The sequence below is a fragment of the Lactuca sativa genome, chromosome 1 (genome assembly GCF_002870075.4).
Source record: "Lactuca sativa cultivar Salinas chromosome 1, Lsat_Salinas_v11, whole genome shotgun sequence".
NCBI lineage: Eukaryota > Viridiplantae > Streptophyta > Magnoliopsida > Asterales > Asteraceae > Lactuca > Lactuca sativa.
This window is the reverse complement of record NC_056623.2, coordinates 42,458,284-42,485,208: the sequence shown is the minus strand read 5'-3', so window position 1 is coordinate 42,485,208 and position 26,925 is coordinate 42,458,284. Positions and strand designations below refer to the sequence as shown.

Genomic DNA, 26,925 nt, shown 5'->3' with positions numbered 1-26,925 from the left:
TCAATACTCATGTTGACCAAACCCTAAAGTCAACATAAGTCAAAATTGAGTCAACAATCCATGTTTGACCCGACTCGTCGAGTGCACTCTTGCGACTCGTCGAGTCCCCTCGTTTCCTCAGAAGTCTCAAGAAAGTACAGCTCAACTCCTCGAGTTGACCCCTAACTCACCGAGTTATCGCACAATCAAACCCATCGGGACAAACCCTCGCCGACTCATCAAGTCAGGCCATGGACTCCGAGTCCCTTCGATCAGATTCCTCATTCGTACGATTTATGGCAGATCTATCACTCCAAACACCATATCTACCATCCTAAGGTTCGATTGTTACGTAAAGTTGCAAGCTTTACGTTCGAACATGGCATATATATAAGGCTCATAATGCTAATACATGCTCCAACAAGGCACCAAAACACAATAACTCTTTAAGTGACTGAATAAAGCTTGAGCCTTTGGACCCTATGGACCTCACAAGGTCCATATATGAAGTCTAGACCTAGAAAGGGACTTCATGTACTCATATCTCAACCAAAAGGTGATAGAAAGCCCTATTCATCAAAACATGAGATCTAATCACCACAAGGAGAAAGGTGGGAACTTTTTACCTTCTCTAGAAGCTTTTGGATGAAATAACACTAATCCACTGGCCCCCTTCTTGTTCCTTGATGACTCCTTCCCTCCTTTTCAAAAGAAATGTACCAAAAGACCCCAAAATTAGCTCCTTTCACACTCTTTAGCTCAAAAGGACGTTAGGGTTCACTCTCAGTGAAGGTGAGCCGCAAATGAGGCTATAAGTTCCTTTATATAGGCCCCAACCCCGATAAATTAGGGTTTCTCTGCCCAGCACCTACTCGGTGCGTCGGCTCTCTGACTCGTCGAGTCCACTCATTAAATCCATGCTGGCAACTCGGCCCTACTCGGCGAGTCGGACTCACGACTCGTCGATTCACTCTATAAATCTCAAGGTTAAACACACATTAAGGTATCCGAAAGTCCGGATGTTACAACTTATCTAAGGGCCAATTCTTGATAAGATCAAAGTTCGAAAGTTGTTGTAGAAGGACGCTTTGTTAGTTATTCGAAGTCTATCTGACCAATAGTAGTTAATGAATTGTCCAGTGGGAGACTGATGGAAATAGGTGTCCAATGTCATAACTAATTGAAGTAACTTTGATAATAACAACAAAGTCTTTTTTAGGTTGTCCTCAAGAGCAAGAATAGTTAGAAATAGTTTTAGGAGATCGAGAAAATAGTTTATTAAATTATTACATGTTAATTAATTAATTAGAAAGTAGTTGAAATTAATTTGGAATTAATTGAATTAATGTAGAAGCACGAAGACCAGATGTTAATTGTTCAATAGCTGAACAAATGGAATATTATGGATCCCCATAGGTGGTGGACTGGTTTGGAGACACTTTGGAGGGTTCCAAAATTAATCTGAGTAATTAATAAGGTAGTGATTTAAACTATGAGTAAATCTGATTATTTAATTGATTCGAATAGGGGTTATCATGTTACCACCACAACTATAAACAAGAGTCTTCATGAGCTTATAATTTTGTCCCTCACATCCCTCCTAAAAGGTTGAGAATTTCGAGTATAATCTCTCTCTCCCCCCCCCCCCCCCCTCTCTCATCTCTTTCCTTCAGTTTCTAGGGTTCTTAACTTTTAGGTGTGAACCATTAGAGGTACTCTACTTTGGGTATTAGTGTTTCCAAGAAGCAACAAGAATATCAAGCAACTAGTGACAATTCGTTTTGTCAAAGGTTAGTATTCGATTCCCTCTCTTTAGCTTCGTAGCTTACTTTTAAAAGTATGATGTTATAATAGTAAAACTTAGATCCTAGGGTGCATGTACACTTATGATAATTTTTGAATGCTTCAGTTGATGATCTAGTGTATAGCTCCATAGAAAACCCAACACTTTCTTATTCCTAATTTTCTAGAATTTGTACATTTAATATGTTCCTTTTGACACTAGCATCTTGCTAGCATTGTTAATAATAAAACTTTCACCGTTCAAAAAACTAGTTTAATTATAAAAGTCATTTAAAAGGATAAATATAATCTAAAGAGTGATGAGTTTTAACATATTCTTGTGTTTGTTTATGGGCGTGTTTGGCAAAAGTAGTCGTTAGCTGGAAGCGGGTAGCGGTTAGCTGGTAGCGTGTAGCCGGTAGCCGGTAGCAGGAAGCTGTAACTTTTATTTGTTATATGAATGTTTGACAAAAGTAGCTGGAAGCTTTTGAAATATATAAAATTACATAAAAGGACAATTTATTAAAAACAAATAAATATATAAATATATTTTTAAGAGTAATTATGGAAATTGATTTCAAAAGCTCATGAGCGTTTTGTTAAACGTTACATGGAGTAGCTTTTAGAATCGGAGCGTTTTGTTAAAAACTAAAAGCTAAACGCTCGTACTACCAAACGAAGCTTTTTGTTTAAACTATAGCGTTTTACCAAAAGCCAAAAGCTAGAAGCTCCCAAACGCTTCCAAAAGCTCCCTGACAAACACACCCTATATAACTAAAACTTGTCAAGAATAGTCTCAAAAATGAAAAGAAAAAATTGTAAATTGTCTTATCGACCTGTCTCAAGGCCTACGTGAAATGTCAATTACGAGACACTAACAGTATTTTTGATATACTAAAGTTTGAAACATGAAACTTCTATAATTAATTCAACTCTTCAACTAATAGACTACCGTCATCACAGGGACAAGTTTTCTTTAATCTTACGTTTGGTTAATTTAGTAGAGTTTCTAAGTTCTAAGAAATGAAAACATATCGGTTAGTATATAAACTTCTAGAAACAAATTTTGTTTAATCTCACTTCTTTTTCCATTCAATAGTGTACTTTACATCAACTGTGTACATAATAGCTATTAAAACAAATGGCGAGTTTAGTGGGACAATCAGGCAATCAAACGTACATTTTAAAATTTGAAACGTAAGTATTAACATTGAAACATCATTTTCAGACCATTTTTTCCAACAACTTCTTCGGCTTTTAGGTAGTATTATTTTTTCGCTTTTTTTTCTTCATTTTATGAATAGTTACATCAAAATTGGCCTTTTGCAAGTGTCCATTCTTGATACCAATTATGTGTCCAAAGTTCAAATAACACGAGAATTAAAAACGATGCTTACGTTTTCAGGCTCAATATTGATTGGGAAATATCGGTTTGTGTCACTACGTTTATAAATATTAAATAGAATAATGAATTATTTCCTTTTATTTACAAGCACAAAAAAAATGGCAAATACGTTTATTTATGTATAACAATATTATACAAAATGGTGAAAACCCATAAATAGCTACAAAGTAAGTTAAAGTATTATAAAAATTGAGGGTATAAAAAAAGTAAATTGTACGTAAAACGCATAATTTAAGTCGAATTTTATTTTGGTTAACATATTTTTAAAAATAATTCTTAAAAAGTATTATTACAATCTTATAATCAAATAAATTATATGATTAGCAGAAAAACAATTCTTGTTTTGAATAATCTAATCTTTTATTTGATTATATATAAACATACCATTAAATATTATTTTATAAATATATTTCCAAAAATAAAAATAGGGGAAATTATGTTTTTACGTGGCTTAGTAAAAAAAGTATATTAGTATATTTGTATAACGTACTTCAATCCCATATAAGATTACTGCTGCCGTTCTCCGCCACCTGATCAGAGATGAAGTCCAGAAAACCATCAATGTCAGCCACCGCCCACGACGGATACATCCACCGATCAACTAAGTCAACCATCACCAACCCCGTTGACGACTCCGGTGAGTCCAAGCATCCTTCTAAACTCGGTAACTCAATGATCTCACCCAGCTCATCCGCTGGATTTGAACCATCACCCGGCGGTGGCCGTAGTGGCGGTGCCGGAGTTCCGGAAGAAGTAAATTCTAGCATGGTGGCTCCTTTTGCGGCGGCTTCTTGAACATCGCGAGGAGAGAGGGAAACAGGACGTGGTAACGAGTCTTTGAGTTCGGGGAAATTAAGAACAGCGGAGTTTCCTTTGATCGACATAGCAGCGACGTCGTGAGCTCTGGCCGCCATCTCCGCCGTGGAAAAAGTTCCGAGCCAAATGCGAGATTTCTTTCGCGGTTGTCGGATTTCCGACACCCATTTCCCCCAACTCCGCATCCGAACTCCACGGTAAACAGGGTGCTTGTAGCTCACATCTTTCCGACTTCTCTTCTTCATCTTGGATGCCGCCGGCGCCTCCACCCCCTTGTGCAACGAAGCTGATTCAGAAGAGGAGGAAGGTGTATCGGGTTCTGGGGTTTGAGGGAGAGCAGCCATTGATGAGACTCATGAGAGTAATGAAGATATTCGTGTGTTATATGTAGGGGAGGAACAACATTAACATCACTCAATTTTTATATATTTATTATTTAGCTAACTAACTATTTTTTTTTTTAATTGAAGTCGCTAAACTTTACCTTTCGAGTTTATTGGCTTATGGTCATTGTTATCTTATATAATAAGTTTCATAAAATATACTAGTTTCAAGGGGGGGGAAAAAACTAGTTGCTCAAAAAAGAAAAGGTGTTGTCAGTTTAGTTAACTAAAACACGTTTACAACCAATATGTATAAATAGAGATATATGTAATAAGTTTATGGTCAACCAATAGATTAATTTACTTTAAATAGAAAATAATAATTTATTTGATAAGCGTTCGTATATTATCTAATAATCAACTTGTCTTCTAAAATATATTCTGAATATAATTAAAATTGATTGACAATATAACTTGTACTTCTAATTTATCTTTAAAATGAGCTAGCTGAAAATAAAAACCATTATTATTGATTTTTTTTATAAAAATAGTGATCCGTACATAACAATTTTTGATACATAACAATTTTTGTTTATACACATAACAATTTTTGTTTTATAAAGTTGTACAATACAACTTTATAAAACATAAATTGTTGTGAATGGTTAAAAACTGTTATGTACGGATCAATACACTTTTAATAATCTATGAAAAAATTTGAACATTTACCATAAGTAACTATTATGATTTTTATAAATATTATAAAAAAGGTTAGATGTATTATAAAAATAATAAACTTATCACATTAACATATTAAATGATATTGTTGTATTAAATGTCTGAAGAATAAGCTGTATAAGAAAATATATTGGATTTTCTTTTAATTAATTTTAGAAAAATACAAAAAAGTGATTGCTCCATTGTATATCATTTACGGAATATCCGAAATTGAGGTTTCCCATGTATGTAGAGGCCTAGAGGGTAAGAAAGTTATTATCACGTGTCAGTAAGGGAATGGGTCCCACGTAATTGGAGTACCAATAATTCATATAAAATGATATTCCCGTCGCTGTCTTTTATTATTTCAAAATAAATGGCCGTTGGGACAACCGATATACTTTTCCTTTCTTTCATTTGCCCGTTACGCCGTTGAATTTTTCAAGCCGTTTGGTGTTTGATTGATCACTAGCGTAAAATTTTAATATGGAATTAAAACATAATTGTCTAGAATCACAGTATTTTAAAATTTTATTAGAATTTTCCCTACTTAAACGAATTTGCTTCGGCCAAGACTAAACACGTTTCGATAAGGTTCTCGCGTTTGTGCGATTAGCAGTTTTTTTTTTGTTTCTAAAATATATGAACTGGGGTGTTTATGGTGTTGTACATTGCGGTTTAGAGTCAAACACCACATATTCCGTTTGAAATTTTTGGAAGCCACAAACCATACCACAAAATCTAAAAATTGCATTATATGTTGTAATTTAATGTTGGGGTCTCTTCTCTCGTTGGTTTGGGGAGCGGGGGTTTCATAGTTGGGCATGCCGCTTTGAAAATCGTTGCGTTCAAAGTGGTAAAACACTAGAATGTATGTATAGAAAATCAACATATGTTTGTACCTTTTGCATTCGATACATTTGGTTTTCTCACACAAGAGACGGTGGAGCTCTTCAATAAAGTCCAACGGGTCATGCATTTTAATGTCATATCTCCTAAATCCACAAATGTTATTTTTAAAAGAATTGGTTTTGTCATCCAGAAAGGGCTAGCGGCGCAGCTTGTTGCCCGTATCTTTATGTTGGAAATAGGGAAATCAAATAAAAAACCTACAACGAATTTCATTTGTTACTATCAGTTTATCAGGTTTGCATACGATTTCTACGGTTCAAATTATTGTTCAAGTTTGTAACTTTTGTTTATAGTAAACAAATTTAACGTTTTTTTTAAGGGTTTATGTCATTTTTGGTCACTTAACTTTTGGTTTTGTGTTCATTTGGTCACTTAACTCTTTTTAAGTTTTAAAAGGTCATCAAACTTTTGTTTTTGTACTTATTTAGTCACTTAACTTTTGGTTTGATCACATTTAGTCACCTAACTTTTAAAATTGTGTTCATTTAGTCACTAAACTTTTAAATTTTTTCAAAAGTTTAGTGACTAAATGAGCACAATTTTAAAAGTTAGGTGACTAAATGAGCACAAATCTAAAAGTTAAGTGACTAAATGTGACCAAATTAAAAGTTAAGTGACTAAATGAGCGCAAAGTCAAAAGTTTGATGACCTTTTAAAACTTAAAAATTGTTAAGTGACCAAATGAACACAAAATCAAAAGTTAAATGACCAAAAATGACCTAAACCTTTTTTTTAATTTATTAAGGTAATTTACATTTTGTATTTCTTTTGCTAATCAAGTTCCATATAAAAAATTACAACGAGATAGATGGCAAATAGGCAACAGGTTGCAATAATATGTCTTTTTAGATTGCAAAACTAACTTTTTTAAAAACTATGTCCATAAATCTTAGGGTTATAATATTATAAAACATGACTTGTTGCATTTTGAGAAGCTCCACTACTACTCAGGCTACAAATTGTATAAACATGTGATGATTAACAATACAACAATTTTCATGCTTGGCCACTTTACTTGAAGTTGTTTTTAAAGTAGTTTGACTTGCAATGAAAGGCCATTTTACTCCTCAAGCCTACATTGGGGAACTCCTCTTATATTCATACAAGCATGCTTCCTTTCTAGCCATCCACAAACCAAAATATATGTTGGTATAAGGCTAAACGATGTGGTGTTATTTTTGTCAATGGTAAAAATGTGCGACATAAGCGTCATCAGCTTTTACATTTTTTTTACAAATTTTACCTATGAATTAAGGTGTTTCTATGGTTTTACCTATGAACTTTTTTTTATTTCAAGAAAAAATTAAGAACTTTTTTAATATAAACCATACTAAGATTAAAAATTACATAAAATTAAAAATTACTTTTTAGAAATCCTAAAAAAAATATCGTGAAATTAAAAATTACATTAAAAACCTAAAAAAGAAAAAAAATAATAATAACATGAAGACAAAAATTACATTAAAAACCTAGAAAAAAAAAGACATAGCATTGAAATTTCATTTGCGTTTTAGATTATATATTTTCTTGATGCTTTAACTACTTTAGCCGCCTCTTGATCTTTGGGGTCGAGGTGTCTCACGTCTTGCATTAACAACGAATATTATGTGAATTGGACGGCTTCACTCATATGTTTCTCAAAAGTTGTATTTAATTGTGTCATTTTTGTTATCATTTCCTTTGATCTAATTGATCGCTCGGCTCCGACCGATGAATTTGAAAATGACGTTTTCCTTTTACTTTTGCTCGAGCTTTCGCTTTGTCTTATCCCATGGGATGAGGAGACGGGCATATTTCTTCGATGACGTCGTTATCATCATTAAGATCAACGCCTATGTGACCATCCGATGACATTGGTTGTGAGCTCAAGTATGAAGATAACATGCTTCTTTTAGGTGAATTAGCAATGTCTTCATGTGTTGCAAGTTCCTTCCACCTAATACTTTTTTTGACAACTTCTCATACATGAATGGATTTAAAAGGCTTTAACATGTCATCTTGGAATGTCTCATGCCTTTTTTTTCAACAAACTCGCCTCACTTTCTCCACTAGCCCATTGCTTTTCAAAGTTTGTGTAAATTTTGTTCCAATGGGTGCAAGTTTGTTTACAAGATTCCATTTCAAGTTACATTTTTCGGACGTTTGGTAATCTGGATCTCAACCCATACCCTTACAAAACCGCTCCGTAACACGTAACCAAAATTGATCATGTGATTGGCCCTTTCTCGTGTTGCTATCTTCAGATATGTCGACCCATGTCTTTGCTAATTATGTCTTTTCTTTTTTACTTCATCTTCTCGGATCAGCCTTCCCTTTTTTGTTGAGGTTGTTCATCGGGTTCGGAATTGAAAAGATTTTTGGTTGAGGGTGTGAAAGGAGATTGGGATGAAATTTGGAATTGGGTTTGTGTTTGGGTTTGAGATGTTATTCGGGGTGGTGGGGGTTGGAATTGGAATTCTTATGACATTTAAAATTGTGAATAATAGCTAGGAACACCACCTACGAACACTTTGTTTTAAGATAAACTTGATAGATCTACTTGTGACTAATAAAGTGGTGATGTCGGATCATAACCGAAAAGTACAAATGGGTTGGAAACATTTTGGTTGGAAGAGTTGAGGTTATTGGAAAATATTTTGATTATGTGTGTTAATTAACGAGGGTGGAGATCTCCTTGTGCGAGTTTTTGCAACCTTTGAGTGTTTAGTGTGCTTTTGTGAAGGAAGAACTTCATTGATGAGCACTTGGGAAGCTCCAAGATTTTTGGATCTGAAATTTTCATCTCATAATCATTCCCTAGAAGGTTATAAAGTTTCCATCTTGAAGTTGTTCATGATAGATCTAGTTTATGGTTAAGAATTCCATGTTTTGTCCCCGTGTCCCCATAACCTTGGTTCTTATGAATATGAGATATTGTTGGCCATTTGTGTGTCCTTTCAGATATTTTTAGGGTTAATAAGTCATAAAAATGAAAGCTTGGTCACTATCATCTATCCATGCAAGTGTTCTTGAGTATTGAGTGACTTTTTGGACCTAGGTTATGATTTTATGCTCCATGTATGCATGCAAATATATAAAGTCAGAGACTTTATCCATTAAAACGTCAATCTAGCTTAGATCTGGAAGTTTGTGGTGTAACATTATGTATTAAGAACTTAATGAGAAAAGTTTGTGGTGTAACATTAGTTGTAGATAGGGATGAGCTTTAGAACCGTCGGAACCGAAACCAGAATCGGTAATAAGGTCAGGTTACCAGTTCTCCATTTTATGAAAACTGGTCCCGGTTCTACAAACCGGAACCAACATTTTTCCCGTTTTTTTAAAATGCGTATAGCTCACTGATATGAAGTCGAAATTACTTGATTTTTTCCAACATGTAATTCGTTTTTGTAATTCATTTTAGACTGTACAAAAGTATATTTTTGTTAGATACTGAATCATATTCATGCCCCAAAAGAAAGAATATTGATGTTGTGTTTTTTCTATTTCAACATTTTTTTAATCTGTCACCTTTTTTTAATTATGCATAACTCATTCATATGAAGTTGAAATTACTTAATTTTTTTCCATCATGTAATTTGGTGTTTGTACTTCATTTTAGACTGTACAAACATATACTTTGGTTAGATATTGAATGTTGTGTATTTACTGTTTCCGTATTTTTTTTATTAATGCGTATAGACCCCAAAAGACAACATATCAATATTGTGTATTTACTGTTTCAATATTTTTTTTGAAATTTAGCCTGCTTTTAAAATGCGTATAATTCACTCATATAAAATCAAAATTACTTAGATTCTTTTTTCAGCATGTAATTTAGTGTTTGTATTTCAATTTAGAATGTAAAAAATCATATTTTAATTAAATATTGAATCAACTATAGACTCTGGAAGATAGAAATAACCGAAAAATCAAGACAAGAATCGAAACCGACGATCCGGTTCCCAGATCTTTTAATATGAAAAAACCGGTTCCGATTCCAAACCTGTCCGGTACCCAAGCTCATCAGTAGTTCTAGAGTTCACACACGCAAACTTTACATATTTGCCCTTACTTTTCACACACCAAACTTCTCCATTCTCCGGGCATCATAACGTCACGATCTCCAGCGCTCCCTCGTATCTCCGCACACATCTCCTTCTCCGGCGCTCCCGATCGAACAAGGGCAACATAGCCGCCAGCACCACTCGTATCGGGCAGCCTTTTCATCGCCGCCATCTACGGTTAGTTTCATCTCCTGTCATCTCCTTTTCTCTGGTACTGATTCCCGCTTTCTGGTTAGTACAGACTACAGACACCTTTCTGATTAAGTGATTTAAAATCGCCATTTTGATCGACACAAAGCTTCTGTAATTCACCCTTCAATCTTCCCCAATGAGCGCTGGTACACCCCTCTTTCTCTGTATGTATAATTCTATTTACACACATACACAGCCTCCTAGGGTTTCCTTTGGCCAAACTGCTTTCCATCAAGTAATTTACGAGTTGGCGGTGATAAAACCTCCATAAGATTTAGGGTTTTACACATATCTTCTCAATAATACTTGTTGTTTCTGTCAATAAGTGAAATCAGAATCACTGCTTCTAGCGAAGCAGTTGCCATTGCCCTGCTGCACCTGTGACCTAACTCGGATCAAGTTGGATGTGGTTTAATGCTATCGCTAATAACTCCATCGATCAATTAATCAAAGTCCATTTTTCACTTTTGGCAATTTGCATATGCACCTACTACTTTTCAAATTACAAACGTGAAATTAATGCTCTTGTAGCAAATTTTGAGCAGTTAAAAGCGATTATTCTTACTACTTCTATTATCTCTTAAGATCATGTAGATGAGGCATTATTCATTTCTTTTCAGGAGGAGCGTTTGGAGGGAACAGAGGAGCACGACCAGTACCACCAGAGAAAGGAGTTTTTCCATTGGACCATATGCACTTATGTGACCTGGTACCCTCTCCCTGATTTTTTTTTTTTTGGTGAAAGTTAGTTTCTTTCTCTTGTGTAATTTAGAAAATTGGAATTGCAGCCTTATGATTTTGACTAGTTGGTTTGGTGTTAATTTGCTACATTCAGGAGAAGAAAGAATATATAAGTTGTCTCAAAACATCAGGGCATAAATCCGAGATATGTAGACACCTTTCAAAGAAATACTTGGAATGCCGAATGGAAAAGTTAGTTTGTTACTTCCCTTAAGAAATCATATTTGTAAAAGACGAAGAAGTCATATTCTGTCATATGTCATGTCATGTCATAACTTTTTGTGTGGGCCTAAATGAGTTTTCTAATTGTTGTGTCGGGAGGGCTTTTCAGGAATTTGATGGCAAGGCAAGACATGTCGGAACTTGGTTTTGGGAAGGAAGACATCTCAGAAGTGACTAAAGAGAAAAACGAAGATGGGAGGATAAAAAGCTGAATTTCCCAATGCTACAAAGAAATTAGGTCGACTCAAAAGCGCAAATATCTTGTCTATGATTCATAAGTGATCCTATATTAACTAAATTTTGATTGGTAATAATGGTGGGAAGCTTCTATGAGTATCCAATTTTGAATATTCTTGCTCGAGTTTTCACTCAAGTTCTCTGGATGATTTGTATACTTTTTTCAATGAGGGTTAAATGTATGAGATAGCAAGGTACTTTTATTGATTTGTTTATTATAATATATATTTTCCTATCACAATATTGTATTTTGAAAAATCTATCCAACAATGTCATTCAAAGTTGAGCATTTGAGATTTTGACACTTTAAATGGAGATTGTCCCACCATTTTGACAAAATTGCAAAATTGGTTCTTGTGGTTTTGTAAAAATTGTAGATAGAGTTCAAAAAGTTTCCGATTTGCATGTAAGGTCCAAAAACAAGAATTTTCCATAGTTTTGGTCCTAAAGAAGCCACCTTGTCCACAAACCTTGACAGAGCCACAATCGGCTGAGACACCACACCTCTCCCCTGTCGTTCTCCTTCTCCTTCTGTAGCTACCACCGCCAACATCATAACCATCACCGACGGAGACCCTGCCTCTCTCCTATTTCCTCTTTCCTCTCTTTTAATCTCCCATCTCAATCTCTATTCATTGTTTACCTTCAAGATTTAATTGAGAAAAACGATGATCGAAGGGGACACCAAAGTTGTTCTCATATACTATCAGATTTTGCAATGGCCAATTGCCATGGGAACACCAAGGTTGAACAGATTTTGCAATGGCAAATCGCCATGAGATCTAAGTTAAAAGTGGTGGCTCCAATGGAGGTTTTTTGATAGTGCTCTGTTCCTCATTAAGAAGGGGAAAATATGTGCCCAGTTCAAATTTTGCAATGGCAAATCGCCATTAGATCTAGGTTAAAGTGGTGGCTCCAATGGAGGTTTTTCGATAGTGCCATATTCCTCATCAAGAAGGGGAAAATATGTGCCCTGTTCATCTGGATAGGGGTGCGGGTAGAATGGGTGGAAGCTTTAGATTTGTTCGTCAATGGAAAGGAGGCGGTGGAAAGGGAACTTCTTCACATCAAAGATCGATGAAGGTATATAGAGCCTTTTCCTGTTGGGTTGTGGAGGTCCGATGACACTTCGATTTGTATACAAAGAAGACCATGGGAAGGAGGAATGGTTGAGGTTCCAATGATGATATCGGTACTGAGATTTGTGTGTTTTTTTAGAGAAAGAGAGGGAGAGAGAAAGTGGGTTAGAGGATTTTATTTTTTCTTTTTCTATGATTCTTAAAATATAAAAGTAAATAAAGAAAATGTAAAATAATAATAATAATAATAATAATAATAATAATAATAAAGGCAAAATAGTCTTTTCCGCATTTTTATGACCAAAACCACAGTGAATTCTTGATTTTAAACCTTCCATACAAGTCGGAAACATTTTACTCTTTCGACAGTTTTTTACGAAACCACATGGACTAATGTTTTGTCCCCTGTTTAAAAAAAAGTATAAAGTAATGTCAGTTTTCAATGTTATAAATATAATTGATTCCACTAAGATTTGTTTGGTCCCTAGACATGCTATTTATTATCATCTTCCACTAAATTTCAAATTTGTAAAGGTTTGAAATATTTATAAAAAATTGATTTAGATGCATTGAATTATAGATTGAAGTTTCAATCAAACTCGGTCTATTATGAGAAAATGGATAAATATCGAGAATAACATCAAAATTCTCTTATAGAATCAAATATTCACTCATGTTTCTGACCAAATAAAATTTGACCAGTTACTTTTTCTTGGGTGTTAGCTGTAATATTAAACCCATTATGTAGTATGTACAGGTACAACATCACATTCCAATTTAACGAATTATTAATTTATTATCATCTTATGTCAAATCGAAATTGGTTAATTTTATTTTTAGGTGATGTATTTTTCTAGACGAGATACCTTAATTTATTATTGTTGAAATGTGAAGTATGTTTATCGTTGTATGTAAAATAAAGAGAAAATATTGTCATAGATCTAGATAAAGGTATTAATGAAATTGTATATTTACATAATAAAGTAGGTCGCAATACCAAAATTGTGAGCAAACATACGTGCTTGTCTTTTGCTTTTTTTTTTTTTTTTTTTTTAATAAAAGGTGTGGTTTTTGTTTAATTTATTTAAAAGTAGATTGATAAGAGTTATGTTTTAAACCTAACAAGTTAAACTAAATAAAATAAGAAGAAAACAAAAGAGGAAATGGATTGAACGGCTTGGCTGTCACCTCAAAATGTATAATTACACAGCTTAAATTACTATATATAAGAACTAAACTATCATTATAATAATATAATGTTATACTTATAACCAAGGGTTAATATATTGATTATTTACAAAAAGAAAATCAGAATTGAAATTGATATTTACCTGATTTTGATTAATAAGTCAACAATGATTCAACATAATATTCAAACAAGTTGCTGGAATAGCTCAGTTGGTTAGAGCGTGTGGCTGTTAACCACAAGGTCGGAGGTTCAACCCCTCCTTCTAGCGCGTTCATTCCGTTTTTGTTAACAATTGCATTTCATAGTTTTTTTTGTTAAGAAACCATGAACAATGTAAGAAATATATATATATATATATATATATATATATATATATATATATATATATATATGACAATATACTTAATAAATGACAATATACTTAATGGTATTAGATGAGCAAATTGCAATAAATGACAATATACTTAATACTTTGGCTTTTTCTTATCGATATAGCCGATATACATAGAATTATCCCCATAATGACAACATGTTAATTACTTTTCTATCATTTGGTCGATATATAAAATGTTTGAATAAATCCTTTTTCAAAAGATAGAAGTAAGTAAAATAAAATATATACCTGCTTTTGGAAGAAGAAAACAAAACCATTTCATACATTTATCCACTCATCTATTAGCATTTGATACAAAATATTCATAAATATGACCATGATCTTCAAATCATTATTCAAAAAATATTCATATACAAAACCATTTCATACATTTATGCGCATTATGAGGGAGCAAAATAGACGCACAACAATGGTAGTAACCATCTTCATCAAACACAAACCTTTGAGAAAGATGAACTTCACGGATCAAATACCTCCCCCAATCCTCTGAACCATATTTCTCCATAACACCTCGCGCATCAAATGAATCATACTGGTTTGTCATCTTAGTCCTAATCAATATAATTAATTCCCTTTATTCACTTTTATAAAGAAATAAAATAAAAACTATATAACCAAACAAACCAAAAAGATAAATAAATGGAAGAACCTTTTTCTATGTCTCACGTTCATAACTGTCGCATGCAACTGCATTGAGTAAAAAAGAAACACTCTACTAGATTAAGTCATGTTCCCATTAAGTCAAAAAGAAATGACCTTCACCTACCTTTAATGTTTGTTTGGCATCTTTTTCAAGAACAAGGCCACCTTTCGTGAAAGCTTCAGTAATGACTTCTAAGAAGGTTCAGGAAAGAAACACGAATAATTTTCATTGTTGCTTTATCTTATTACTTCAATTAAAAAGAAAATAAATAAGAATGCACATAAAAATGTGGATACTGCAAGCTCGCAAAAGCCTATCTTCACCACCAACTACTTCAACAGGAGCGTAAAGAACACGAGCTTTAGCAAGAGAACCTTTCAAGCAATCCTGAAAGAAGAAAGTATAAATCAAGAACATTGGCTCCATGTTCTTAATAAAAGAAATAACAATGATTATAGTGATTTGAAGAATCTGAATTGGATTAGATAATATAAGTTGCTTAAAGTTATAGGGGTAGTTACGTAATCTTAGATCCTCCTTAATGTGGGACAATTTGGAGAGAAAGGAAAGGCTTCATAACTTCTTTAAGGCTAAATGCATGAAAACAGCAACATACTTCCATATCTTTATATTACAACATACCTCCATATCTTTATATTACAAACATTGTACTTTGAAATTATCCCTAATCTATTATTTTACATGGTAAGGGTATCGACATAAAATTGTCAGCTTTCTTGCTTTTTCTCTCCAACTCAATGACACATGAAAGTAGGTCCCTGAGTTTAGCTGGTTTTTGCAATTTTGGTCCTTATTTTGAGGTATCTCAACGATTTGGTTTATGTTCAAGTAAAATGAATTGTTTTACAAAAATTTTGATAAATTATTTAATATTTATATTATTAATAAATTAAACTGGGCTATGAATCTAATATATCAATTATAAAAGGATTCTTACTAGCCCCTTAAGTTTAATAGATACAGGTCGGCCATCTAACGCATCCATTATTTCACCTGCAATGCCCTGTGTCATAAAAAAATTTATAAAACATTTAATTCATCTCAAATATAGAATCAGTCAACAAAGTTTAGCAATTGAATTCGACCTCAAATATCTTGACAGCAGCATCAACTCTCTCCTTGTTCCACAGTTTCAACATGAGCACAGTTAAGTGAAATGTCTTTGGCTTGATAAAAATCGATTGATCTATTCCAAGTTCTGTTTACACAAAAAGGAAATTAAGAAAATGAATAAACGGGAAATTGTATTATAAGGATAATTCTGCTCACATACCAGATAATGTGGAAGTCTTTGGCTTTGAGGCGGAGGTAGAAGCTTTAATGGAAGTATTATCATGTAACCCTAATATTGAACTTTGAAACTTGACAAGCTTATCAACCAATTGAGGATGTATAGCGAGTGGAAGTGATATGAAGTGTGAGTAGTCAAGAGCTGAACTTTTGACAGCCAGATTGCTACCTACTTCAGCTCCACCATGGCGATCTTGACATAGATGTAAAATTCATATATCAAACTTTAATAAACTGATTATTCAAAATTTCAAATCACAATAATCGCTTTGAAAAAAAAAAAAAAACTCATCCAAACAGAGGCATAAATCCTTACCATTAGCGAAACTAGACTTCATAGACACAGGTCTCCGTACAGAAGCAATTGATTTCTGTTTTTGCCTCTCTGCAGAAGATGTTTTATTGCTGCTTCCACCAATCATTTTATGGTTGTTCATACGACCACACGAGTAGCATCTCTGTCATTAAAAAGAATATCGTTAACATTCCCAACTTCAAATAAGCTCTTAACTTTTACACTCCAAACAGAAATTTGTTCCTTTGCGTAGCAAATTCGATACTAAATTCAGGTAGTTCTAGTTTCATGTAGAAAAATAAGTCGAAGTCTACCTGATTTCAAGAACGAAAGCAGTATTCATAAACTAGTTACACGTCAGAATTAATACCAATAATTCATCGGTTTAACCTATCCCAGTGGGAAGAATTCGAAAGACCGGTGAACCTGAAAGTAGGGCGATGACTTGGATATGTGATACGGAATTGTGAAATAAACAATAATTGAACTTGTAACCTTGAGGTCGATATATAAACGGTTGATATGATCGCTGAAAGAAGAAATTCTACCAGAATACACATTATCTATTTTAATTACTTTTATACATTTTTAAATTTCAATAATATTTATAGATTTTCTCTAATCATTATAATATATTTTTTAAACTATTTTAGATTTTTCAAAAAAATAGTTTTTCGATTTTTTTACAACTTGCAAACTTTAATGAATAATTATCGGCTCACTATTTTTTATACGTTTCAAAAAATAATCAATTAATTTTTTTACAATTTCCAAATATCAAATAGAAATCTATATGTTTATTAAGGCTATTAGGTATGGACAACATATTCAGACATGTTATCATATCCAAAATTTGTCAACTTACATGTCATGTCATCTTTAACACTATTTGATTTACGTAGGAAATAGGAAATAGTGTGCAAATATTATAACATGTTAAGATATACAAAGAGAGTTAGAGAGAGTGTGTGATAATGACTTTTGATCGGTTAATTTTCACGTTACTTCCTGGGACCATGATAACATTTCTTAATATAACACCAAATAATATGAGAGGGAGACGGTGTACAAGGCGTTATAACGTCGTTTTTTGATTGTCACGTCTTTCAGACGTGCAAACGCGTTGCCCGTCCTAGCAGTCTAATAACTTTACATATATATAATAAAGCAATCTATCATTTTATTTGTAATTTTTACATATTTCAAAAAATAATTCATCATCTTTTTTGTAGCTTGTAATTTAATATATATTTAATCCACATCTAATGGTGAGTTTTCATCCAAACCGCCAAAAAAAGATATCCCAACTAAAAAAATAGACAAAACAACCATTTTCTCATGGACCTTATGCAAAAATAAGAGTTTGCCTATTTTAATTTTGGGTGATTTTTGTTATTTGTAATTATACCTTGTCATTCTATGGGTTTCTTGGGTGATTTTTGTGATTTATACGTTTACTATTTTGATTCAAAAAAGGTTTTTAGCCAATTCTACAGGTATTTTTAGGTAGTTACAGTATATCTATGAAATAAGATAAATTTGCAAATGATTGTGTTATTTTTCCAGAAATGACACGGGAAATATGTATTTTAGAGTAAATTACACGAATGGCCCCTATGGTTTAGGATAATTTGCGTGTTTGGTCTCTAACTTATTTTTTTAACTCGGAAGGTCCCTACTGTTTGTTTTTGTTACGCGCTTGGTCTCTGTCTTACTTAAAAAGACTATTTTGCCCTTGATTTTTTAATTTATTTAAATAAACACTCTCCCAACCCCGCCCCCATCACCTTACCTTACCTACCCAACCATTTTTTCTTATTTAAATAATAGTATTTTTAGGTAATAAAGGGACCAAGCGCGTAATAAAAATAAACAATAGGGACCAAACACATAACAAAAACAAACATTAGGGACCTTCCGAGTTAAAAAGATATAGGGACCATTCATATAATTTACTCTTTTGCATATCATTTTGCAAAAATACCGTTAAATGGGTATTTTCATAGGCCACTTTTTCAAAAATACCATAAATGTGTTTTCTCGCAGACTATTCAATTGCTATTTTTGCAGACCACTTTTATCCGGTTGTTTGTTTTACTATAGCATACTAAGATGAGTTTTGGTGGACAAGTAAATGCTTTGGTAACCATGGGTCATGTTTGTTTTACTGTAGCATATTTGGATTTATTCCCTTATAACAATATATGTTGATTAATTTTCTATCGATTTCGTCAATATATAAAATGTTTGAAAACAAAACCATTTCATACATATTTATTCACCTATTAGCAATTGATACAAAATATTCAACAAAATGACCATGATCTTCAAATCATTAATCAAAAACAAATAACTAATCTACTTGCACATTCTGAGGGAGCAGAATAGAGGCACAACGATGGTAGTAGCCATCTTCATCAAACACAAACCTTTGTGAAAGATGAACTTCACTGATCAAATACTCCCCCCATTCCTCTGAACCATATTTCTCCATAACACCTCGAGCATCAAATGAATCATACTTTTTTGTCGTCTTAGTCCTAATCAATATAATTAATTCCCTTTATTCACTTTTATAATGAAATAGCATAATAAAAACTATATAATCCAACAACCAAAAAGATAAATAAATAGAAGAACCTTTTCCTGTGTCTCGCATTCATAACCGTTGCATGCAACTGCATTGAGTAAAAAAGAAACACTCATATAGTGTGTGTGTGTGTGTGTGTATATATATATATATATATATATATATATATATATATATATATATATATATATAGCTTACCAGATTAAGTCGTGTTCCCATTACGTCAAAAAGAAATGACATTCACCTACCTTTAATGCTTGTTTGGCATCTTTTTCAAGAACAAGGCCACCTTCTGTAAAAGCTTCAGTGATGACTTCTAAGAAAGCTCAGGAAAAAACACGAATAATTTTCAATGTTGTTTTTTTTCTTTTACTTCGATTAAAAAGAAAATAAATAAAAATGCACATAATACGTGGATACTGCAAGCCCGCAAAAGCCTATCTTCACCACCTATTACTTCAACAGGAGCATAAAGAACACGAGCTTTAGCAAGAGATCCTCTCATACAATCCTGAAAGAAGAAAGTATAAATCAAGAACATTGGCTCCATGTTCTTTATAAAAGAAATAATAAAAAAATTCCAATCAACTATAGCGACTTTAAGAATCTGAACTGGATTAGATAATATAAGTTGTTTAATAAAAAAAATTCCAATCAATCATTTTATATCTATATTATTAATAAATTAATTTGGGTTATGAATCCTATATATCAACTAAATAAGGATTCTTACTAGCCCCTTAAGCTTAATAGATACAGGTCGGCCATCTAATGCATCCATTATTTCACCTGCAATGCCCTGTGTCATAAAAAAATTTATAAAACATTTAATTCATCTCAAATATATTATCAGTCAACAAAGTTTAACAACTGAATTGACCTCAAATATCTTGACTGCAGCATCAACTCTCTCCTTGTTCCACAACTTTAACATGAGCACAGTTAAGTGAAATGTCTTTGGCTTAATAAAAATCGATTTATCTATTCCTAATTCTGTTTACACAAAAAAAATAATTAATAAAATGAACAAAACGGAAAATTACATTATAAGGATAATTCTGCTCACATACCGGATAATGTGGAAGTCTTTGGCTTTGAGCCTGAAGTGGATGTAGCAGAGGATTTTGGAGGATAACTTACAAGGGGTATTTTAGTAACATCCACTTTCACATTTCCACTATCTTCTTGAGCTTTAAGTGTGAGAATAGATTCACCTAATTTTTTGTCCACGTTTTCTTCTTCTGATGTATCTTCATTGGAAGTATTATCATGTAACCCTAATATTGAATTTTGAAAGTTGACAAGCTTATCAACCAATTGAGGATTTATAGCCAGTGGAAGTGATATGAAGTGTGAGTAGTCAAGAGCTGAACTTTTGACAGTCTGTAAATTCCCACATGGCCACATCAGCATGTTATGTAAAATGGAAGCTAAGAAAGATTTTCACTTAAGCAAGATAAAAAAGCAATTGACCTCATCAATTATGAGTTGTATTCTTTCTGAAGCTCTAGTTACACTATCAGGAGAAGTGCCTTCGATGACTGTGAAAATGTTTAAATAGTTCTTCAAAATTAGATGGGAATATAAATTTCTTATATATGTAATGAATGCAAGATTCAAGAAACATACTTATTGATTCTTCCTTTCTTGATGATGGAAATATTATTTTAACCCCCATCTCTTCTTCAATGTTTGATTGCACATAACCCCTGTGGAGGATTATGATTTATGAAGAAAGTATTATGTTTAGTGGTAGCATACGTAAATAACTAGAATATAACAAGTGGAAATGCCAGAGGTACCCTTTTCCTTTGATGAACCGAAACAAGGAAGACCCTACCTACATGATAAAGAAACCAAATAAGGAAAGTACATGAATTACAAGGATAACTAAGTGTAAGTTCACAATTCAAGGGAAAAAACAGATATCTAAAGCTTCACCTCTAAAGAGATTGAATGGTTATCTGTAGAAGACACTGACCCTTTGAATGCATTGTCTTCTTCTTTATCAGATAATATTGCAGGACCAATTTGTGGTTCAGCCAGTTTACTACCTACTTCAGCTCCACCATGGCGATCTTGACATAGATGCAAAATTCATATTTCTAACTTTAATAAACTGATTACGATTGTGATTATTCACATCAAAATAATCGCTTTGAAAAAAGTTCATCCAAATAGAAGAATAAATACTCACCATCAGCTGAACAAGACTGCATAGACACGGGTCTCCATACAGAAGCAATCGATTTATGTTTTTTCTTCTCTGCAGATGTTTTATTGCTGCTTCCACCAATCATGTTATACTTATTGTTCATACCCCCACACGAGTAGCATTTCTGCCATTAAAAAGAATCATTAACATTGCCTGCTTCAAATAAGCTCTTAACCTTTAAACTCCACGATACAAGCAGGAATTTGTTCTTTTTCGCAGCAAATTCGATATTAAATTCAGCTAGTTCTAAAGTCTACCTGATTTCAAGAACGAAAACAGTATTCATAAACTAGTTACGCGTAAGATACTCGCTAACGAGCGAATTAAGAACAATAATTTATCGGTTTAACATATCCCTGTGGAAAGAATTCGAAAGACCGCTGAACCTGAAAGTAGGGTGCTGACTTGGATATATGATATGGGATTGTGAAATTCAGAGCACGTTCTACTCTGAAACAATAATTGAACTTGTAACAGTGGAGTCGATATATGCATAAAGTAATGATATGATCGCTGAAAGAAGAAATTGTACCGGAATAGAGCTAACATCGATGTTTCCCCGCCGCCGCCACCGTCTTAGAGTTGGGAAACGACTAGCTTATATCTTTTCACTTATTTTTATTTAAAAAAATATATATATACAGTTTCAATATTTTTATCTATTTGACAAGCCTAAACTTAAATTTTTTAACATTAAAGTCCAAATTACTGGTATTTTTTAACACTTTTATCATTTTTTTCCGGTTAGCCGGTAATCAGAATTTTTTTTGTCAAACAAATAAGCTTTATGACTTTCTTGTCAAATCGTCAATTATGACTTTACTGTCACAAAAATAAAGTTTAGGACATTCTTGTCAAATCGTTGAAAATATTAGGACTTTAGTGTATTTTCGTAACCCAAAAACTTTTAGTTGTGACTTTTGTTGTAACACCAATGTTTTTTTTACCGTCATCATCTTTACCCAGACACAATTACGATCATGAGAAACATATGCAAAAGAGAGTGCGAGAAAGGGTGAAAACGCTTATAAAACTTTTTTCTTGCTTCGCCGCCAAATCTTGAACTAAAAAGTGGGGACAGATTATACAAACACAAACAACACATGCCTAGTAACAAATGTATGAATGTGAAGAATGGAAAGAAGGGCAATTTCATTTTTTTTTTCAGTTTCTTATTTCTCCATTTTTGGGACTGCAAAAAACCAACACAGCCCTGATTCTTTCTTTCTTAATTATCTTCGTTTTTTTCAATGTTGGTTTGCTGAGATTAAAAAAAAAACGATTTAACAAGAAGCAAACGTTAAGGATTTCAATAGGATCTAGCTGACTAAAGAAGTTTTCAATAACTCTAATGCTTAAAAAGTATCATACCATTAAATTTCTAACAAAAAAAGGGATATATATACTAAAGTCCCAATATTTTCAACGATTTGACAAGAAAATCTTAAAAAAAAAATTACAGTAAAATCTTAATTGACGATTTGACAAGAAAATCCTAAACTTTAATTTTTTTTTGACAAAAAAATTTTAATTACCGACTAACCGGAAAAAAAGGTAAAAATGTCAAAAACTGCCGGTAATTTAGACTTTACTGTTAAAAAAATAAAGTTTATGACTTTCTTATCAAATCGATGAAAATATTGGGATTTTAGTGTATATATATCTTTTAAAAAATACAAACATAATAAAAATATTAGGGAAATTAAGTAATCTAACCCTTGTAAATGGTGTATTATTTATTTATTTATTTTTATTTTAAAGTAATCATATTTTCTGGAATACAGTTCCGAAGTATGATTTCGGTCTATGGTTCCGAAAAACTTGTTTTTTTTAAGGGTTAGATTACTCAATTTCCTTTTATATAATGTATACTTCATTCCGGACCTTGATTAAATGTATTTTGTTTTTTTTAGAAGTTTTGTTTATATATTAAATAAAATACAAGTGATTATCTTAAAATCAACAAAAACCAAATAAATTTATAAACTAAAAGGATTTGTTTCAAGTAACATTACAATGTACAAATCATCTTATTCCTTATACTCCAAAATTTTGTCAGTCGTTTATGATATAACATAGCTCATGTAGCTTGGATCGTCTATAGAATACGACTTCCCAGTGATCAACGCTTCTAGGAACCAACACAAAACACCCCACAACCTCATCTACCATCAATATGTTATGGTACTTGTGGCGTCTATTCGAGGGTCATGTTGAAACTCTCAAGTGGGATTGCATCACTTTCTTCGGTACCCCCAATATTTGATACCCACTAGCAACCTGTGGATTCAGGCTCGCATACTGATAAACCAATCATGGGTTTCTGAAAAGTAGTCGCTCTTCCAATGACTATCGTATGTTATCATTTGGAAAGTCTTCAAATTCAAAACACCCAAAAACTAGTGAGCAATTGGTATATCATTGAGATGTAAATCTACAAAAAAAAAGTTATAAATAATGAAACATCAAATAACATTTTAGTACGTACATACTTAGGTAATGTTATTGAAACATAATTATATTGTATTGCAGTCTGCTCAAGTTTGGTAAACGGATCCGTCAGCCATGTTAATTCAGTTGAATGTATCAGTGTTGAAAGTTTTCGTTATAACCGTCCACCGAGCGTCATCCTGTATACGCTCTACCAGCAATGAGATCTACAACATAATCGGTTAAGTAAGTGTTGGTAGTATAAGCGTAGTATGTAAATGAGCAGGCTAATAATGTAACTTACATCACATTCCAACCGCAATGCGTGGCTATCTATATATAGGTGTTGAATTAGGTGTCTAAGTTAATAACTAAAGTAGTATGATCTTGAATTACTAGCAGCGTCCTTTTGGGTTGCCCTCAAACCTAGTAATTGACAGGAATGTTTTTTAGAGAGAGATATTGATTTATTAATTTATTATATGATTAATAAATTAAATAGAAATCAAAATAAATAGTTTATTAATATATTATGAGAATAATATATTAATTAGAAATAGTATTGTTTGATTAAAAAATAATCAGAATTAATTTTGGAATTAATTGGATTAATTAAAAATGGAAGGACTAAAGGTGATCTACAGATCAATAAACATAACAACATCCTATATACCAAGATATTGATCTAACAGTCACTACAACACGATAACATACTATCACATAACAGGATATTAAATCCAAAGGGTCGGCCTTGGTGCCTTCGACATGCAAACACAGTGAGGAAAACTCACCTCACAAACTGGACAAAGCTGATTAGGTCCCAACTCTGAATCTCAACTCTCTCTAACCAACTCCTATTCCAAGCAAATGACCAATCTCCATCAAAATCCCAAAATACCCTTAAAGTCAAACTTGGTCAAAGTGAAAGTCAATTGGTGTGACAACCCGAAATTTATTCCGTCACAATATTCCATTACCGTTAATAAAATTTATTTTTATTAAGATTTTTCCGTTAACTTTTGGGTTAAGTTAATTAAATTGCGACTTTTACTTTTAACTTCATAAGTGTCGGAACGCATTAGAAACACGTCAAAACATCCTCAATATTCTTTTGGAAATTTTTTAGTTTCAACTAAGTCGGGTTACGACAAAATAATCGGGTACAACCAAAAGCTCTGTGTAACGTCGGTATCGGGTAGATTTCCACCGGGCCATAAACTCAACCCTTATATAAGGGATTGAGTGACCACATTTTGAAGCTTTTTCACTCTCTTAAAACACTTTCTCTCACTACTCTCTCTCTAAAACTCGAGTTTGATCCAAAAACACCCCTTTCAAGCTCCAAATTGGTAAGTAATCTATCCTAGCTTGTTATTAAGCTTGTTTATCATGCAAATTCGTGTTTAAATCATCCAAATGCATCAAGAACATGTGTTTACGGTTTGGGAACATCTCCCAAAACCGTGAACTCCTATATGAGGGTTTTGAAGCCCCAAAACCCTTCCAAATCACTTCTAGTGCTTAGATATGACTTAGGGGCTTGCATGAATGGACTTAGAACACCAAAATCTTACCATTTGGGGAGTAAACTTGAGTTTACGGCCCAAGAACATTCTTGGACCGTAAACACCCCTTCATAGACCATAAACACCTCCAAATGGTGTTTAAGTGCCCCTAACACCTTGTATGACTTAGATTTGGGTCTAGAACTTAGCATGCTTAACCTACAACCACCAAATCGCATGAAGAATGGACCAAGCATGAGTTTACGGCCGTAAAATCATGTGTTTATGGCAGTAAACTCCCCAAGTGTCCTTCAAGAACCGTAAACCCCTTTTCCAAGGTCATTTCAAGTCCCGATCACTTCCTAAGCCATGGAATCAACCCTAGAACCTCCCCTTATGCATTATAAGACCATTTAGCACCCAAAAACACACCACCCATGAGTTTACGGCCATAAACTCGTGGGGATATGTTCATTGGGCCGTAAACTCCTCAAAGAGTTTACTCTTGAAGAGCAAACCCATAATTAGGCCCTACACACCCTTAGATGCAACCCAGATCATTCTAAACACTTGAGATAAAGTTTTATCGCGCCTCGGAATGTATTATCTTATTTAATTAGTAGTTCAAAGTCTAATTAGATACAATTATGTATCTCCTCATGATTACATAGGATCCTCGCGCGTATTCAAGCCCTAAACTGACACTTAGCATCCAACCGGCACATTTCTCGACTGGTGAGTTCATACCCCTACATTTTTCCGAGTTTTTCAAGTTTTCATGGGAGGGGGGAATACAAGCAAATCATAAAGGTTTTCAAAACTTAAAACTGATGTAATTATATGAATTTCTGACAAACTTTAGATATTTTATCCCTTTTGTAATATGGGGAGCATAAGGGACGTTTTCTGAATATAATTACATAGTTTTCAAAACAGTGTAGGAACTTATCAAATCATTTAAATTATTATGGGAATAATTTGGGATCTTTATTACTTGTTTTACGGATTCAGATTTTCATGCAAAGTCTATATATAAACTACGTCTGATTTAGTTTATCCTTGTTAACCTAGAGTATCATGCTAAATAATTACTTTGTATTTAATTATTTATACTCTACGATTGTTCCAAACAATTTCGAAATTCAATAACGACCAAGTGTACCGTGAATTATTTAATACTAGCTTGTAAGATTCGTCTTCATTATACCCTTCGGGGTACCAGTAAATCCTCTCCGGAAGTATAACCAGAGTCTCTTGGAGGGAGAGTGTGGAATTTGTGGATAGATCTATTCGAGACTGACAATCTCACACCTTAACTGCTAGCTACAGTTAGGCGGGCACGCCTGGGGTGACAAATTTCGGATATCGTTCGACGCCTGAAGAATGTCAAGGAGGTCACGGGTCAAATCAGTATGGTTATACGACTCACAATACGTATTAAACTAATTAGTTTTATTCACGAATTTCTTTCTTTCTTCTATAGTCTTATTTATGTAATAAGACTACCTACTTTCATACTGGAGGGTATTCCAGATTCTTAATCTATAGTTTTATGTATTAAAACTACCTACTTTCGTACTGGAGGGTATTTCAGAGTTCTTAATCTATAGTTTTATGTATTAAAACTACCTACTTTCGTACTCGAGGGTATTCTAGAGTTCTTAATCTATAGTTTTATGTATTAAAACTACCTACTTTCGTACTCTTGGTTTTCTTAACTTACTGGTGATTAGTCAGGGTTTTTCTTATCTTAAGGAAATCGACTTACATGTTAGAAAATATGGGATTTTCTGGGAAAACATGCTTATGTATTTCATAACTCAGTAACAATGGTTTTCGATATTACAGAAATCTTTATCAAAGGAAATGAAGTATTTACCACAAGATTAAATAACTGGTTTT

The 26,925-nt window shown here is 33.1% G+C and overlaps 4 protein-coding genes and 1 non-coding gene across 12 annotated transcripts; 2 read left to right on the top strand and 3 right to left on the bottom strand.

Moving 5' to 3' along the window:
• Positions 1 to 2,798: 2,798 nt before the first annotated feature.
• LOC111882175 (dehydration-responsive element-binding protein 3) lies at positions 2,799 to 4,475 on the bottom strand. Its single transcript, XM_023878527.3, has one exon. The coding sequence runs from the start codon at positions 4,324 to 4,326 to the stop codon at positions 3,658 to 3,660; it is 669 nt and encodes a 222-aa protein (XP_023734295.1). The 5' UTR covers positions 4,327 to 4,475; the 3' UTR covers positions 2,799 to 3,657.
• Positions 4,476 to 9,979: 5,504 nt separating this feature from the next.
• Positions 9,980 to 11,575, top strand: LOC111882174 (uncharacterized). Its single transcript, XM_023878526.3, has 5 exons — positions 9,980 to 10,157; positions 10,222 to 10,318; positions 10,793 to 10,881; positions 11,008 to 11,105; positions 11,245 to 11,575. The coding sequence occupies exons 2-5, from the start codon at positions 10,309 to 10,311 to the stop codon at positions 11,345 to 11,347; spliced, it is 300 nt and encodes a 99-aa protein (XP_023734294.1). The 5' UTR covers positions 9,980 to 10,157; positions 10,222 to 10,308; the 3' UTR covers positions 11,348 to 11,575.
• Positions 11,576 to 13,834: 2,259 nt separating this feature from the next.
• Positions 13,835 to 13,908, top strand: TRNAN-GUU (transfer RNA asparagine (anticodon GUU)). Its single transcript has one exon. It is a non-coding gene; the product is annotated as a tRNA-Asn (tRNA).
• Positions 13,909 to 14,266: 358 nt separating this feature from the next.
• Positions 14,267 to 16,805, bottom strand: LOC111882170 (uncharacterized). Of its 3 annotated transcripts, none has more exons than XM_042900359.2 (9): positions 16,654 to 16,805; positions 16,305 to 16,446; positions 15,972 to 16,181; positions 15,784 to 15,896; positions 15,636 to 15,701; positions 14,974 to 15,064; positions 14,801 to 14,868; positions 14,684 to 14,721; positions 14,267 to 14,585 (listed from the first exon to the last, which is right to left on the bottom strand). In XM_042900359.2, exons 2-9 carry the CDS (start codon positions 16,423 to 16,425, stop codon positions 14,381 to 14,383), a joined length of 912 nt encoding a protein of 303 aa, XP_042756293.1. In that variant the 5' UTR covers positions 16,426 to 16,446; positions 16,654 to 16,805; the 3' UTR covers positions 14,267 to 14,380. The 3 variants fall into 3 exon arrangements, with proteins under 3 accessions (XP_042756293.1, XP_042756292.1, XP_052625930.1); XM_042900358.2 differs by having other exon boundaries at positions 16,598 to 16,771; XM_052769970.1 differs by lacking the exon at positions 14,267 to 14,585 and having other exon boundaries at positions 14,685 to 14,746; positions 16,598 to 16,772.
• A 1,685-nt stretch (positions 16,806 to 18,490) lies between these two features.
• On the bottom strand, positions 18,491 to 21,713 carry LOC111882169 (uncharacterized). 6 transcript variants are annotated; one of them, XM_023878520.2, is made up of 14 exons: positions 21,621 to 21,704; positions 21,475 to 21,538; positions 21,071 to 21,212; positions 20,815 to 20,951; positions 20,676 to 20,713; positions 20,503 to 20,582; positions 20,347 to 20,414; positions 19,944 to 20,256; positions 19,754 to 19,866; positions 19,607 to 19,672; positions 19,294 to 19,384; positions 19,122 to 19,189; positions 18,924 to 18,961; positions 18,491 to 18,823 (listed from the first exon to the last, which is right to left on the bottom strand). In XM_023878520.2, the coding sequence occupies exons 1-14, from the start codon at positions 21,635 to 21,637 to the stop codon at positions 18,637 to 18,639; spliced, it is 1,422 nt and encodes a 473-aa protein (XP_023734288.1). In that variant the 5' UTR covers positions 21,638 to 21,704; the 3' UTR covers positions 18,491 to 18,636. The 6 variants fall into 6 exon arrangements, 5 of the variants coding, with proteins under 5 accessions (XP_023734288.1, XP_052625920.1, XP_052625923.1 ...); XM_052769960.1 differs by having other exon boundaries at positions 21,475 to 21,533; positions 21,621 to 21,698; XR_006189502.2 differs by having other exon boundaries at positions 18,725 to 18,823; positions 19,072 to 19,189.
• Between the last annotated feature and the right edge of the window lie 5,212 nt (positions 21,714 to 26,925).

Excerpts from the sequence above, each read along its gene's own strand:
- LOC111882169 (XM_023878520.2), bottom strand. Across the intron at positions 20,583-20,675 it reads CGGTTCATCAAAGGAAAAGG|GGGTTATGTGCAATCAAACA; the intron begins GTACCTCTGGCA and ends AATCCTCCACAG. Across the intron at positions 18,824-18,923 it reads AATGCGAGACACAGGAAAAG|GACTAAGACGACAAAAAAGT; the intron begins GTTCTTCTATTT and ends TATATTGATTAG.
- LOC111882170 (XM_042900359.2), bottom strand. The coding sequence starts at position 16,425 with ATGAACAACCATAAAATGATTGGTGGAAGCAGCAATAAAACATCTTCT. Across the intron at positions 15,897-15,971 it reads AAAGACTTCCACATTATCTG|AACTTGGAATAGATCAATCG; the intron begins GTATGTGAGCAG and ends TTGTGTAAACAG. Across the intron at positions 14,722-14,800 it reads ATGCCAAACAAACATTAAAG|TTGCATGCGACAGTTATGAA; the intron begins GTAGGTGAAGGT and ends TACTCAATGCAG.
- LOC111882174 (XM_023878526.3), top strand. Across the intron at positions 10,882-11,007 it reads ATATGCACTTATGTGACCTG|GAGAAGAAAGAATATATAAG; the intron begins GTACCCTCTCCC and ends TGCTACATTCAG. Across the intron at positions 11,106-11,244 it reads TTGGAATGCCGAATGGAAAA|GAATTTGATGGCAAGGCAAG; the intron begins GTTAGTTTGTTA and ends AGGGCTTTTCAG.
- LOC111882175 (XM_023878527.3), bottom strand. The coding sequence starts at position 4,326 with ATGGCTGCTCTCCCTCAAACCCCAGAACCCGATACACCTTCCTCCTCT.